This window comes from Podarcis raffonei, chromosome 9, assembly GCF_027172205.1.
Source record: "Podarcis raffonei isolate rPodRaf1 chromosome 9, rPodRaf1.pri, whole genome shotgun sequence".
NCBI classification, from domain to species: domain Eukaryota; kingdom Metazoa; phylum Chordata; class Lepidosauria; order Squamata; family Lacertidae; genus Podarcis; species Podarcis raffonei.
The window spans coordinates 67,284,758-67,299,647 of NC_070610.1; the positions used below are offsets into that span (position 1 = coordinate 67,284,758).

General features: G+C 44.6%; 1 protein-coding gene across 2 annotated transcripts in view; it reads right to left on the minus strand.

The window, feature by feature from the left end:
- Positions 1-2,870: 2,870 nt before the first annotated feature.
- GPAT3 (glycerol-3-phosphate acyltransferase 3) overlaps positions 2,871-14,890 on the minus strand; it is a 38,460-nt gene continuing 26,440 nt past the window's right edge. For both annotated transcript variants that reach the window (XM_053404192.1, XM_053404191.1), the window contains exons 7-12: positions 14,463-14,578; positions 11,769-11,824; positions 8,211-8,296; positions 5,712-5,840; positions 5,026-5,105; positions 2,871-3,951 (exon numbers count right to left, since the gene is read on the minus strand). In XM_053404192.1, the coding sequence (XP_053260167.1) occupies positions 3,831-3,951; positions 5,026-5,105; positions 5,712-5,840; positions 8,211-8,296; positions 11,769-11,824; positions 14,463-14,578 (588 nt within the window). In that variant the 3' untranslated portion in view covers positions 2,871-3,830. The remainder of the gene's footprint in view (positions 3,952-5,025; positions 5,106-5,711; positions 5,841-8,210; positions 8,297-11,768; positions 11,825-14,462; positions 14,579-14,890) is intronic.

Below are 14,890 nucleotides of genomic sequence, written 5' to 3' on the forward strand. Positions count from 1 at the left end.
AACCTGAAGCGTATGTAACCCGAGGTACCACTGTACTTATTTGCAGTTTTTATTTTATTTTTTTACATTTATATACCGCCTTTATTTCCAAGGATCTCAAAGCGGTGTACATGGTTCTCCTCCTCCTCATTTCTTCCTCGTGACAACTCTAAGAGGTAGGTTTAGGCTAAGAGATGGTGACTGGCGAAAGATCACCCATCAAGCTTCATGGCCGAGTGTGGGGGATTCGAACCCTGGTCTCCCAGGTCCTAGTCCAAAACTCTAGCCATTATGCCACACTGGCATAGCACAGGAGGTCAACAGGTATCCCAAAGATATTCCTCACCAAGTTTGAAATGCTACATGGAAATCAGTAGTCAGTTAAGTGGAATTAAGACCTCAACAGGAAGCTTCTGACTGCACCTGATCCACGCAGGTGGCACTGTGGTCTAAACCACTGAGCCTCTTGGGCTTGCCAATCAGAAGGTCGGCGGTTCGAATCCCCATGATGGGGTGATCTCCCGTTGCTCTGTCCCAGCTCCTGCCAACCTAGCAGTTCAAAAGCACACCATTGCAAGTAGATAAATAGGTACCACTGCGGCGGGAAGGTAAACAGCGTTTCCGTGTGCTCTGGTTTCCGTCACGGTGTTCTGTGCTCCAGAAGCTGTTTAGTCATGCTGGCCACATGACCCGGGAAGCTGTCTGTGGACAAACACTGGCTCCCTCGGCCTGAAAGTGAGATGAGCGCCGCAACCCCAGTCACCTTAGGCTGGATTTAACCGTACAGGGGTTATTTACCTTTACCTTTTATCACCTTAACAACATAAGAGCAGCCCTGCTGGATCAGACCCAAAGTCCACCTAGTCCAGCATCCTCTTCTCAGAGTAGCCAATCAGATGCAAACTGGACTCTGTCCACCTGTGTTTGCCAGTAACTGGTACAGTGGTACCTCGGGTTAAGAACTTAATTCGTTCTGGAGGTCCGTTCTTAACCTGAAACTGTTCTTAACCTGAAGCACCACTTTAGCTAATGGGGCCTCCTGCTGCTGCCACACGATTTCTGTTCTCATCCTGAAGCAAAGTTCTTAACCCGAAGTACTATTTCTGGGTTGACGGAGTCTGTAACCTGAAGCGTCTGTAACCCGAGGTACCACTGTATTTCAGAAGCATATTGCTCAGCAGTGGAACTAGAACCTAACCATCATGCCTAGTATTCATTGCTGTCTTCTCCATGAATTTTGTCTATTTCTCCTTTAAAGCCATCTGACAGATCACTGCATTTTGCAGGAGTGCATTCCGTATCTTCCAGCCCATGCATCTCCCATGCAGACACTGCCAGGCTTAAGATCTGGATCAGCATCCGTGCCCCATGTCTGCGGAGGCTACATAAGAGATGTGATGGCCCCTGTGATGGTACCTAAGACCGTGGGACGCCCACGCTGAGGCCCTGCACTCTGCCAACTGCTCAGCCTCCACAAAGTACAGGCAGCGAATCCCATCCAACTGGCTGGGCTATGATGGACAGCATCTTCCTTTCCCTTGTGCTACATTCTGGAATCCAAGCAGCAAGAGTTCTCCATTCCACCTATGCCCTCCTCGAAAAGAGAGAGATACAGCCTGAAGGGCCAATTCGCTGGCACATCTACAGCATCGGTACCCTCGCCCCATTTGTTTGCAGGTGGAGGGTCAAAAAAGGAGAACCTTGCGTCTGTTGGTGAAGGGTGGGTGCACATGATTGACGGGTCATCAACACCCACGGGCGTTTCCCATGAGCGGCAGGTGGCAAAACAATCCAATTAAAAGGTCCCACAGCCAGCTCGATATGGAGCTGGCTGACCTCACCGGAAGAATCCGCGACCAGAAAGAAGAGGAACACCAAGAAGACTGGAAGAAATTTAAAGACTATTTGAATAAATATTGTAATATTAAAGATATGTAACCACTTGAAAGAAACAATTAGGCCTAGGATTAAAATGGAATTAAATTTATAAATAAGAAAATGTACGATAAGGAAAGCTTTGTAATATGATTAGGACTGTGATATGGTCTTTTGAAACTGATATTGGAAACTGCTACATATAATTACTAAGAAATTCGGATGGAAGAGATTCAAGGAAGTCAAATATTATATTTATGAAGATGGATGGTACTTAATTTTAATTAATTAAGTGGTAATATGTTGTATGCATCTTTTTTCTCTTTTTCTCCTATTTTTTGTTTGTCTTTATTAATCTCTTCTTTTTTTACTATGTTTATCTACTGAAAATAATAAATATTATTGGGGGGGGGGGAAAGGTGCCCACGGCCTCCCCAAAAATCTGTTGATTAAATAACTAAGAGCTTTGAAAGGGAGAGCATCACTTCTGTATTGGTTGCACAGCCGGAAGCCACTCTGGGAGATCTTCAAACTGAAACATCCAAAATAAAAAATAAAAAAATAAAAAAATAAAAATAAAACCTGCCTCCGTGATCAGATGTCTCTCCCTGTATTGTGCGTACAGGTCTTCATTGGGGGGGGGGGTGAATGGGAGAAAACAGGGGCACGGAAAATGAGCACAAAACAATTTGCAATCTTGATTACAGAAATCAGCTTCCCATGAAGCTCATCTTCGGTTTTTAAAAAACGGAGATATGCTTGAGAGTGGCAACACAGGGGCAAACTCTCAAAAGCCACAAGGGAAATACAATTGACACTGATAGGGGCTGAGGCTCCAGGAGCTTCTATTAGTTCTCTGGTCTCTCCCGACAAAATTATGTAAAAGGTATTTTACGTGCATAATTCATACAAGCTGAATGTTTTGGGTGACCTTGGCCCAGGTTTCTATTTTAAGTGCGGACTATGCACAGCTGTGGGAAACAAGTAAAAAATATGGGGGGGGATGCTACCACTAGTAGAAATATAGAATTTATTTCAATTTACAATAAGGCAACATAACATTTCTCATACAGGAAGTGACAGATACAGGGCTGCTGCCAACACAGACCATGGAAGAAGTGCATTTCATCAGACACTGTTTACCTCCAGTATTTTTTCCCCTTTCGACTTTTTAGCGTTTTATTACAAAGGGAGCAGACTGATTTTTTTTAAAAAAAAATTGAGCGTTTCAACCCCTTGCTCTTCTCTGTTCTGCGAGGGGTGGGACAGCGGCTCCCCAGACTGGATCAAACATTTTTCCAGACAGTTCTTCTGAAAGATGGAGTGGATTTCTATAAGAAGCAACCTTTTTAAAAGAACAAAAATAAAAACAATGTCTGCAGGCTGTTTTGGTTCCTCACTGCAACTGTCAAGAATAGACACCAGTCAAGGTTTCATTTTTCTAGCTGTTCATCCTGGTAACACTAAATGACATTCACTTCCTCCCTAAAAACTTCTCGGCAACAACAAAAATACACCCATCAAAAACAAGCCATCGAAATGTTAGACCACCTATTCAAACAATCAACACACAGCAATCCATCAGAGTGACCGTAGAGGAGTTTCCCAAACTTTCCATAACCACTTAAACAACGTTGACTGTTATTTGTACAAACTACATAACTTGGGCTCGATTTTTATTACTATTATTATTATAATCATTATCTACAATCCCCCTTGGGCAAACATTCAGAAGTTGCTGCCTGGGATTTTTCCATTCTGCTTCAATCCAGTCCTCTTTTTCCCAGACATCAAAAGCAAGAATTCACCGGCGGACAGTGGCAAAACCAACAAGCCACAGCTGAAGGGAAAACAAAGCGATGCCTTGGCTCTCCCCACACTTGGTGCTGTGATTTCTTCTCTTTTCTTATGGGGGGGGGGAAACAATCCACACGTTTCTATAGCGATGAGGCATGGAAAGCGTCCGCCAGAAGAGATCAGTCAGAGTCTGCTGGTCGACTCGACAAGGCTCCATTTCCTATTATCATCTTGCTGTAGTTCTTCTGCTCCTCTTCCTTGAAAGTCTCCTTGACTTTGGCTCGTTTCAAACCTCCGTCCCTGAAAAGAACAGGGCAGAAAGGGAAATGTATGAAGCAGGATAAAGATGGCACTCCTAAGTAGGCTGGCTAGCGCAAGGATTCCCAACAGAACGTCTCCCTCTTCTCTCCCCAAATCATAGAATTGGAGGGTTGAAAGCCAACCCCCTGTAACGCATTAATATGCAGCTGTCCCACACAGGGATCGAACCTGCAACCCTGGCATTATCAGCACCATGCTCTAACCAACTGAGCTATCCAGGTGATATGCTGCAAAGGACTGCAGGAACTTAAAGGGGTATGTGGAGAGAGAGGTGAAAGGAGAAGGTCGTTGCACAACCAAAAGTCATTACAATCGCAGATCTGTTCAGCTAGACACTACTACATTTGATAGGGATGCGGGTGGCGATGTGGTCTAAACCACAGAGCCTAGGGCTTGCCGATCAGAAGGTTGGCGGTTCGAATCCCCGTGACGGGGTGAGCTCCCGTTGCTCAGTCCCTGCTTCTGCCCACCTAGCAGTTTGAAAGCACGTCAAAGTGCAAGTAGATAAATAGGTACCACTCTGGCGGGAAAGTAAACAGCGTTTCCATGCGCTGCTCTGGTTTGCCAGAAGCGGCTTAGTCATGCTGGCCACATGACCCGGAAGCTGTACGCCGGCTCCCTCGGCCAATAAAGCGAGATGAGCGCCGCAACCCCAGAGTCGGTCACGACTGGACCTATTCGTCAGGGGTCCCTTTACCTTTATTGCATTTGTTGGCAGTGCTCAGAGCAGATCAAGACTACAATCCTAAGTGCCATTTACTGGGGAGTGAGCACCATTGAACTGATTAGGGCTTACTTCTGAGCAGACCTGGTTAGGCCTGCACTGTTACTTCTAGAATCACAGATCTGTAGTGCTGGAAGGCACCAAAAGGGTCGTCTAGTTCAACTCCTTGCAATGCAGGAATCTCAACTAAAGCATTCAAGACAAATGGCAAACTGAATTCTAGGTCATTACCACCTACTGCTGAAATTTAAGGCACTAAGTTTTTGCAGAGTACTCTCTAATTTCTCTCTCTCTCTCTCCTCTCTTGGACATAGTCTAACTTTTCTCACCAGGGCAATTCTGTAAGTCCTCCTTGACGAGCGATAGCAGACTTCACCCTGTTAGCAAACTGAACGGCACCTTCTCCTTCCTGCAAAGAAAGAAACAGAACACAGTTGTCTGTAACCCACATATAAATGCAATAAGGAAGTCAACTGCGGACTTCTCAAGTTTAGCCAGGAGAGGGAGAGAAGGGGGTTGACAATCTAAACAGCATCTCTGGTTAAAAGGTAAAGGGACCCCTGACCATTAGGTCCAGTCGTGGATGACTCTGGGGTTGCGGCGCTCATCTCACTCTACAGGCCGAGGGAGCCGGCATACAGCTTCCAGGTCATGTGGCCAGCATGACTAAGCCGCTTCTGGCGAACCAGAGCAGCGCACAGAAACGCCGTTTACCTTCCCGCCGGAGCGGTACCTATTTATCTACTTGCACTTTGACGTGCTTTCGAACTGCTAGGTTGGCAGGAGCAGGGACTGAGCAATGGGAGCTCACCCCGTCACGGGGAGTCGAACCGCCGACCTTCTGATCAGCAAGTCCTAGGCTCTGTGGTTTAACCCACAGCGCCATTCGCGTCCCTTGCATCCCTGGTTAGCTTGCCCCCAAAAGTTATAAAGGCACCAATATGGGCCATTCCTCCTGCTTCTTAAACGGCAGTGTCTGTGCCAACCCGCCAACAATGCAAAAAAGGGCAGATACCTCTCTCGTCACCGGCGGCAGGTACCAGACGTGGCACACAATGGCCCAGCTGGTCATGATTCGCAGAAGGTAGCTGACGATGCCGTGCTTGCTGCTGTTCCAGAAGGCGTCGCCAAACTGGGGGTCGTACTGCGAAAGGAGGACAGCATTTGAGAGTCACGCTCACAGCCAATGTGAAAAGGGCCATTTCATAAGCCGTGTTAGAAGGAGCATTCTTGGAAGGGAGCAGAAATTCTCAAACTGTGTAGGGCTGTGAGAAGTTAACCAAGAGTTCAAAGGGTGAGGGGGGGCCAACTATTAGGCCAGCGGTGAGACAACCTCTCGCCTATGGGCACAATGAGGTCCGGCAGGCTCCCCCCATTTGGCTTGCAAGGTTAGCATTCATGATGATGGACTATATGGAACTGGCGGAAATGACTGGCAGAATCCGAGACCAGGGGGAAGAGTCGGTGGAGGAAGATTGGAAGAAATTTAAAGACTATTTACAGAAACACTGCAAAATTAATGAATGTTAGAATGATGTTGGAATGAATTTATGTGATTTTAGCAGAAATGTTATAAAGGTTTAGGAAAAAACAGACTGTTAATTGGTGAAAGGAGGGAAAGTAAAGTTATATTAATATCAAGATAAATTTACAGGACAAAAAATTTGAAAAGAGGGAAAGGATTTGCTGAAATGGATAATTGACCTAGAATACAAAAAAGGGAGGTGTGAGGAGGTCAGGGAAATAAGCTAATGAAAGATAAGTAATGGGAAGATTTGCCGTATTTTTCCTTGATTTTTGTTTTTTGTTTTTTTTTTGCTTAATGGATCTTAATTTTCTGTTCTTTCTTTTTTATTTTTACTCTTTTGTATTTTCTCTTTTTTGTTTAAAATGATGTTTTTTGTATTTTCTTTTTGTACTTCTAAAAATTTTAATAATTTTTTTTTAAAAAAAAGCATCCATGAGTGGTGGGGAGCTGGCAGATGAAGATGATGGAATATATGGAACTTGCTGAACTGACTGGGAGACTCCGAGACCAGAGAGAAGAGACGGTGGAAGAAGACTGGGAAAAGTTTAAAGAATATCTGAAAAAAATATGTTAATACAGTGGTACCTCAGGTTACATACGCTTCAGGTTACAGACTCCGCTAACCCAGAAATAGTGCTTCAGGTTAAGAACTTTGCTTCAGGATAAGAACAGAAATCGTGCTCCAGCAGCGTGGCGGCAGCAGGAGGCCCCATTAGCTAAAGTGGTGCTTCGGGTTAAGAGCAGTTTCAGGTTAAGAACGGACCTCTGGAACGAATTAAGTACTTAACCCGAGGTACCACTGTATTTAAATCTTAGAATAGCTTTGGAAGTGGATATAGGCTGTAGAGTTAGAAGTAGAAGATAGTGTATTTTAAAACAGTATTATTTGTAAGTGATAAAATGTGAAGATTTTTATGGTAAAAGTAAGCATGATTTTAAAAAATGGTTAAAAATTATGATATGTGTAAACTGCTAAAGATGAGGTAAAATGAAAATCAGACAGGGGGACTTGGGGAAGCCCACCTAACAATGTTTAGAAAAAAATAAGGATAAGGTAAGAATTTGTTTGTATTGTTTGTTTTTTCTGTTTGTGTTGTTTAGTTGTGTTATAAAATGAATAAAAAAATTTGGGGGGAAAAAGAGTGGTGGGGAGCTGGCTAATTATACTCAAGCCGCCCTATTGTATTGTGGCTTCCGCTTTCAGTTTTCGGTCTTCAAACGTTTCAGAAGTCAAACGGTCTTCCGGAACGGATAACGTTCGACAACCGAGGTTTGACTGTAGTCTGTAGCTAGTTAGTACAGTGGTACCTCGGGTTACAGATGCTTCAGGTTACAGACTCCGCTAACCCAGAAATAGTACCTTGGGTTAAGAACTTTGCTTCAGGATGAGAACAGAAATCGTGCTCCAGCAGCACGGCAGCAGCGGGAGGCCCCATTAGCTAAAGTGGTGCTTCAGGTTAAGAACAGTTTCAGGTTAAGAACGGACCTCCGGATCGAATTAAGTACTTAACCCGAGGTACCACTGTACTGGACTTGGTGCCATGGGTTTATGGCACACTTGAAAGAGACAAATCTGCTTTCAGATGTAAGAACAGGAAAAGACTGGTTGTGTTTCATTCATTCCTCTGCCTAGTCCCTTTTTAGCAATGCTCAGGGATGGAGGAAGCTGAGCTTCCTGATGCTGACTCTCACTTGCATCTTCGTCCAGTTTAATGTATCTTGAACCTGTCTGGAGGCAACCTGTCTGGAGGAATCCATGAGATCCAGCAGCAGCCACACCTTCCTGGGAAAACATGAGGAAGCTATTGCCGTCCAGATGTTGCTGGTCTCCAACTCCCAGTGGTCTCAGTCAACATAACCTATGATCAGGGATGATGGGACGTGGCGTTCAATACATCCAGAGGGCACTAGGAACACCTTCCTAGGAACCGGCTAGAATTGGCTAGAAAACCTTCTAGAACCTAGAATATTTTTGCGTGTTCTTACCTTGATAGCAACTGGGTAAATTGTGCCACCAATTTCAAAGCTTCCCTTTTTAAACATCATGACCGAGGTGTTGTTTATACAAGTGCCTGGTTTTTTAAAAAGAAATAAGAGATAGAGCAATCAGTAAACACAAACCCCGACGGAGCATTATTCACATTAGGCATTAAAGTCCTGAGTTGCAGAAGGCTGTATTGAACTAAGTTAACCCGATTATGCCCAGACTTCTGATTGCTCAATGGATCTTTATCCTCTCCCTACATCCCTACCACATTTTTAAATTTATTTATTTTTGCAGGCTGGGGAGTTGGGGAAGAAGAGGGAGGGCAAGTTCCATTGTGCAAGCTGGAGTCGTTCCGTGAATGACAAAGGAAAACAGGGAGTTGCCTTATGCAAAGCCAGGCCATGGGTTCACCCAGCTCAATAATGTCTACACAAGGGGCAGGGCCATCTTTACCCGGGGGTGCGGGGCACCTGGGCGCCAAATTCTGAGGAGAGCCAGACGCCCGCCACTGAAGCCGCCTAAGCTCTTATCTACCTGTTATGAAATAACAAATAATTTTGATCAAGCGAGAAAAACAAAATACATATATACCTAGGTATTACTGAAATGTATACCTGCTTCACTAAAGGACGTGTCCACTAAAGGACACTAGTGGGACGCGGGTGGCGCTGTGGGTAAAACCTCAGCGCCTAGGACTTGCCGATCGCATGGTCGGCGGTTCGAATCCCTGCGGCGGGGTGAGCTCCCGTCTTTCGGTCCCAGCTCCTGCCCACCTAGCAGTTCGAAAGCACCCCTAAGTGCAAGTAGATAAATAGGTACCGCTTTATAGCGGGAAGGTAAACGGCGTTTCCGTGTGCTGCACTGGTGCTGGCTCGCCAGAGCAGCTTCGTCACGCTGGCCACATGACCCGGAAGTGTCTCCGGACAGCGCCGGCCCCCGGCCTCTTAAGTGAGATGAGCGCACAACCCTAGAGTCGGACACGACTGGCCCGTACGGGCAGGGGTACCTTTACCTTTACCTTATACCTGCTTCACTAAAGGACTTTCAACTTTGTGCGCTCATTTACCAAAGGCGCGCCGTGCCAGAGGCGGCGCTTGTCATTTAACACGGTGGCACTTGTCAGTAAATAAATTAAAAAACAAAGTTTGTTTCTTTTTCCTCCCTTCTTTTGTGAACAAGAGATAAGGCGTAAGCATGGTGTGTGACATAAGCACAATAGTCATACCTCGGATTACAGCCGTTTCAGGTTGCGTCTTTTTGGGTTGTGGACTGCCAAAACCCGGAAGTACTGGAATGGACTAGAATCATAGAATCATAGAATCATAGAGTTGGAAGAGACCACAAGGGCCATCGAGTCCAACCCCCTGCCAAGCAGGAAACACCATCAGAGCACTCCTGACATATGGTTGTCAAGCCTCTGCTTAAAGACCTCCAAAGAAGGAGACTCCACCACACTCCTTGGCAGCAAATTCCACTGTCGAACAGCTCTTACTGTCAGAAAGTTCTTCCTAATGTTTAGGTGGAATCTTCTTTCTTGTAGTTTGGATCCATTGCTCCGTGTCCGCTTCTCTGGAGCAGCAGAAAACAACCTTTCTCCCTCCTCTATGTGACATCCTTTTATATATTTGAACATGGCTATCATATCACCCCTTAACCTCCTTTTCCCCAGGCTAAACATGCCCAGCTCCCTTAGCCGTTCCTCATAAGGCATCGTTTCCAGGCCTTTGACCATTTTGGTTGCCCTCCTACTACTTCCGGGTTTTGGCGGTCGTGCATGCACAGAAGCAGTAAGTCGCGCTTTTTCGCATGCGCAGAAGCGCTGAATCGCAACCTGTGCATGTGCAGATGCGGGCAGCAAACATGCATCCCGCACGGATCACGTTCCCAACCTGAGCGTCCACTGTAAAAGTTAATTTGGGGCTAAACTAAATTTGTGGGCGCTGGGCGGGTTTTTGCACCCCGGCGGCACATACACTAAAGACTCCCCTGACAAGGGGTATATGCTGGATGCCAAGCCACATATCAGGGGGCAGGAAGGGACAAGGGCAGAGAGAAGCTCAGCCACATCGCCTTTATTATTTATGTATTTGTCAGAGCTGCCCGAGGTCACAGCTCACAAAGGACCAACGCCGCTTCGTTGTTAAGTACGAAAGTCTTTATTGAAGTTCAGTTTCACTTTCACAGCCGCAGCGTGCAGCCCTACGTCTCAAACTCTAGACCGCTGGAGGAGACGCTGGTCCTGACACATGTGACTCTTCCCCCCCACTACGCTCTGGTGGGGAAGCTGGTCCTGATCCTCCGCTGCTCCCTTGGGAGTCCCCTCTGGTCCCTTGTTTATGGAGCGTCCCCCCTGGGACCCCCCTTGCCCTGACCATCGGCGCCCCCTTCTGGGAATCTTCTGATTCGCTGGAGAAGCTCATGGAATCTCTCGGGTCACTGTCATACTCCCCCACGCTGCCCTCGGATTCTTCCCCTTCGCTCTCCATTTCCTCTCTCCCCTGTGCTTCTGCTCCTGAGCCCCTGACAGTATTCATCATTATTATTTGTTGAATTGTTTGTCGCATTACCTTGCCCAGGACAACCTAAAGCAACTTACAACCACCCAGACGAAAACACCCCATGCAGACACGTGAAAACCAAGAGAAAATAAGAAATTAACTTATTTCCCTTGGTTTTCATGTATCTGCATGGGATGTCTGTGGCCCGCTGCTAAGTGGCCACAGATAGTTAAATTAGGCCAAAGGCCTGGCTATAATGCTTTTGCCTGGTGCCTAATGAAAGGCGCCAATTGAACTTCCCTGGGGAGAACATGCCACAAATAGGGAGCCACCACAGATAAGGCCTGCTCTTGTGTAGCCATGGAGGAGGCAAACAAAGATGGGCCTCATATTATGATCTCACTGTTTACGGTCATATTCTGCTGTTTTCCTCCATAAGACTGTCACAAGAGAGGATGTTCTCGCAGGAATTTGATGTAACCAACCTGAGGGGAACACCTCACGGTGAGGGAAGAGTCCAAGTGTGACTTAGACAATATTAACTTATGGTCTGTGTGTGTGTGGTTTGGGAGCTGCACGGTCAGGGAAAAAACAATGCTGTCCAGGGTTGTAAAGACTGCGGAGAGAATAACTGGGTGCACTCTTCCCACCTTGGATCAAATCTATGCTTCCAGGTGCTATAAGAAAGCTGCAGAGATAGTGCAGGATAGTGCACACCCTGGAAATGATCTCTTTCAGCTTCTGCCTTCTGGAAGAAGGTTCAGGGTTATAAAGACTAGGACTAGCCGCCTGAGAAACAGTTTCTATCCAAATACGATTTTGGTTTTAAACACAGTGTAAGGTAGTCTCTATGGGAGTATATTGTATTTAATTATGGGGTATCAGAGTTTTTAGGGGGTTAACCAGGCTGGGATAGCTGGGTTAGCAGGTGTGCTGGTTTTTGAATGTCTGATGTAGATTTTTCAATATCGTTGTTCTGTATGGGACAATGACAATAAAGATTATCGTATCGTAATTGTTATTAACCCACAAATGAGGGAACAGAAGAGTGTGTTTTACCTTCTGGAAAAATTAAAATGGGCAGCTTCTCCCTATCCGCAACATGTTCCCTCAACCTGAAAGAAAAGGAGAAATATTTCAGTCTTTGCCTCAGTACTCAAGAGGGTCTCTTGGAATTAATCTGTTTCCAATAACTCAGAACGTAAGTAGAGGGTTGCTGGACCAGGTCAAAGGTCTAATCCAGCATCCTGTTCTCACAGTGGCCAACCAGATGCCACCATGGGAAGCCCACAAGCAGTAGCCTTTGATGGCAACATCCTCTTTCAAAGCCATCCAAGCCAGAGGCCATTGGCAACACCTTGCAGGAGCAAATTGCACACCTTAGCTCTGTGCTGTGCAGTGAAATATTTAAGAGTCAAGCAGGCCAAGTGGTTCTCAGATCGGGAGGTACCTTTCAAGGTCCTCCTCTTCAAAGCATCATTTCAGTTTGGTGTGGGTGGGGAAGAAATTTTACCAACAGAAGGAAGGTAAGGTTTTAAATTGCATTTTAACCTGTATTTTAAATTGGGTTTTTTTCCTATTATGTTTTTATTGTAATTTTACTGGTGTTAGCTGCCCTGAGCCCGGCTCTGGCCAGGGAGGGTGGGGTATAAATAAATATTTTTATTTTTATTTTTATTTTTATTTATGTTGTTGGCAGTGGCTGCAAAGCAGCTGCATGGACTTGCCAGAGGGGTTTGGTTTAGTAAGCCGGGATATTCAAGGAGCTGCATGTGGGTTTGCAAAGCACTTTTGCAGCTGCTTCACTCCAGCCAGCAGTTGAACAAGCAATAAATAATATTATATATTATTTATATCCCGCCCATCCGGCTGGGTTTCCCCAGCCACTCTGAGCGGCTCCCAACCGAATCTTAAAAACACAATATAGCATTAAACATTAAAAACTTTCCTAAACAGGGCTGCCTTCAGATGTCTTTTAAAAGTCAGATAGTTGTTTATTTCCTTGACATCTGTTGGGGGGCATTCCACAGGGTGGGCGCCACTACCGAAAAGGCCCTCTGCCTGCTTCCCTGTAACCTCACTTCTTGGAGGGAGGGAACTGCCAGAAGGCCCTCAGAGGTGGACCTCAATGTCCAGGCAAAATGATGGGGACAGAGACGCTCCTTCAGGTATACTGGGTCGAGGCCGTTTTGCCAGTTTTGCCCAGAGATAAGGCAGACCAGGGTGCTTAAAAAACAATGTTTATATATATCAGATTTTTTTTATTTTTAAAATAAAATCCTTTTGGAGGAAAAACCTTTCTAAATATAATTTTCTATTTAAGTTACATTATAGTCCAAAGGCTATTCATCAGGAAATAAGGATTTGTTTTACGTTTTTCATGTGTTTCAGTTTTTAAAAAAAATTGTTTAACCACATCAGTTAACAAACATGGATACATATGCTATAATGTTATTGTTTTAGTTAAATACATTGTGTAAATTGTTACTAATGATTATTTTTCCCTTTCCAATAAAGTACAGCAGAAAAATTGTCAAAATATAAACAGTTAACTCATTAGACCTCAAAACAATTTCATAATTATCTGTCTATGTATTTCTAATAGTATAACCAAATTAGGAATTTCTGATATAACTGAAAAAACTACTCTGAAAATTTATCATTCCGAAAATGAAACCTTCATCTGGTTGTAAATATTAAGATTATACCAGCAAGAATGAGTCTTTCTGCAAAAAAGAGAGATTTAAATCAAGTCTTACTGACTAGTGATTTAAATCGTGATTTAAATTGATTTGAGCTAAATCAAATCCACCCTGAGGCAGACTATACCTTTATTTGCATTTGCAAGATTATCAATGGACAGAACTAATGCAATGACATATCACAGAGACTACACACCATTAGCCTGTTCCTCTTTCTTATCTTACTTTTCTAATCCCCGATGTCAGTTAACACAAGGAGCGCCACACTTTTCCGTGCAGTAAATAAGAAGCGTACAAATATGTTAGCTTTAAAGCATGGGCAAACTAAGGCCCGGGGGCCGGATCCAGCCCAATCGCCTTCTCAATCCAGCCCATGGACGGTCCAGAAACCAGCGTGTTTTTACAAGAGTAGAATGTGTCCTTTTATTTAAAATGCATCTCTGGGTTATTTGTGGGGCCTGCCTGGTGTTTTTACGTGAGTAGAATGTGTCCTTTTATTTAAAATGCATCTCTGGGTTATTTGTGGGGCCTGCCTGGTGTTTTTACATGAACAGAATGTGTGCTTTTATTTAAAATGCATCTCTGGGTTATTTGTGGGGCCTGCCTGGTGTTTTTACATGAGTAGAATGTGTGCTTTTATTTAATAAATAAATAAATAAATAAATAAATAAATAAATAAATAAATATAATAATAATAATAATAATAATAATAATAAAATAATTTTATTTATATCCCACCCTCCCCAGCCGAAGCGGGGCTCAGAACGGCTAGCAACAATAAAATAATACAGCATTCTAAAATCAATTCATTATAAAATCAGTTTAAATCAAATCAAATTAAATTCAAATTCAAATGCATCTCTGGGTTATTTGTGGGGCATAGGAATTCATTCATTTCCCCCCCCCCACAAAAAATATAGTCCGCCCCCCAAGGTCTGAGGGACAGTGGACCGGCCCACTGCGTAAAAAGTTTGCTGAGCCCTGCTTTAGAGCAACCCACAGCCATTTGTCTCTTGGTGTTCAGGTCAAAAAACAACAACAAACCCCATACCTTTTCGTCACCAGGTGGCGATCTTTCATTTCGGAGCGTTCAAACCAAACATGTGGGCAGGCTTTGACGGTGGCTCTCTGAATCACGCCCATTAGGCCCCCGTGAGCTTGGCCCACCTGTAAGATCCCCCCACCAAAAAAAGAGACAAAATTAAATCAACAGGGAGTTCCTTCAAAATAGTTCCCTTTTAAAACTATAAAGGAGCCTTGTGAGTGGAGTTGATCGCCCCCCCCCCTATGCATTGAAAGTGATGTCATTCTTGAAGGACATGATTATGTCATCTTTAAGTGCCCACAATCTGCTTTTTTGAGCTTCCATTACTATCTGTTTGCTGGGAGGTTAACAACGTTGTGTCAGGGAGGTGGTTATCTCACACTTTCTACTGCACGTTACTGTCACTTCCCAGAATCATAGAATTGTAGAGTTGG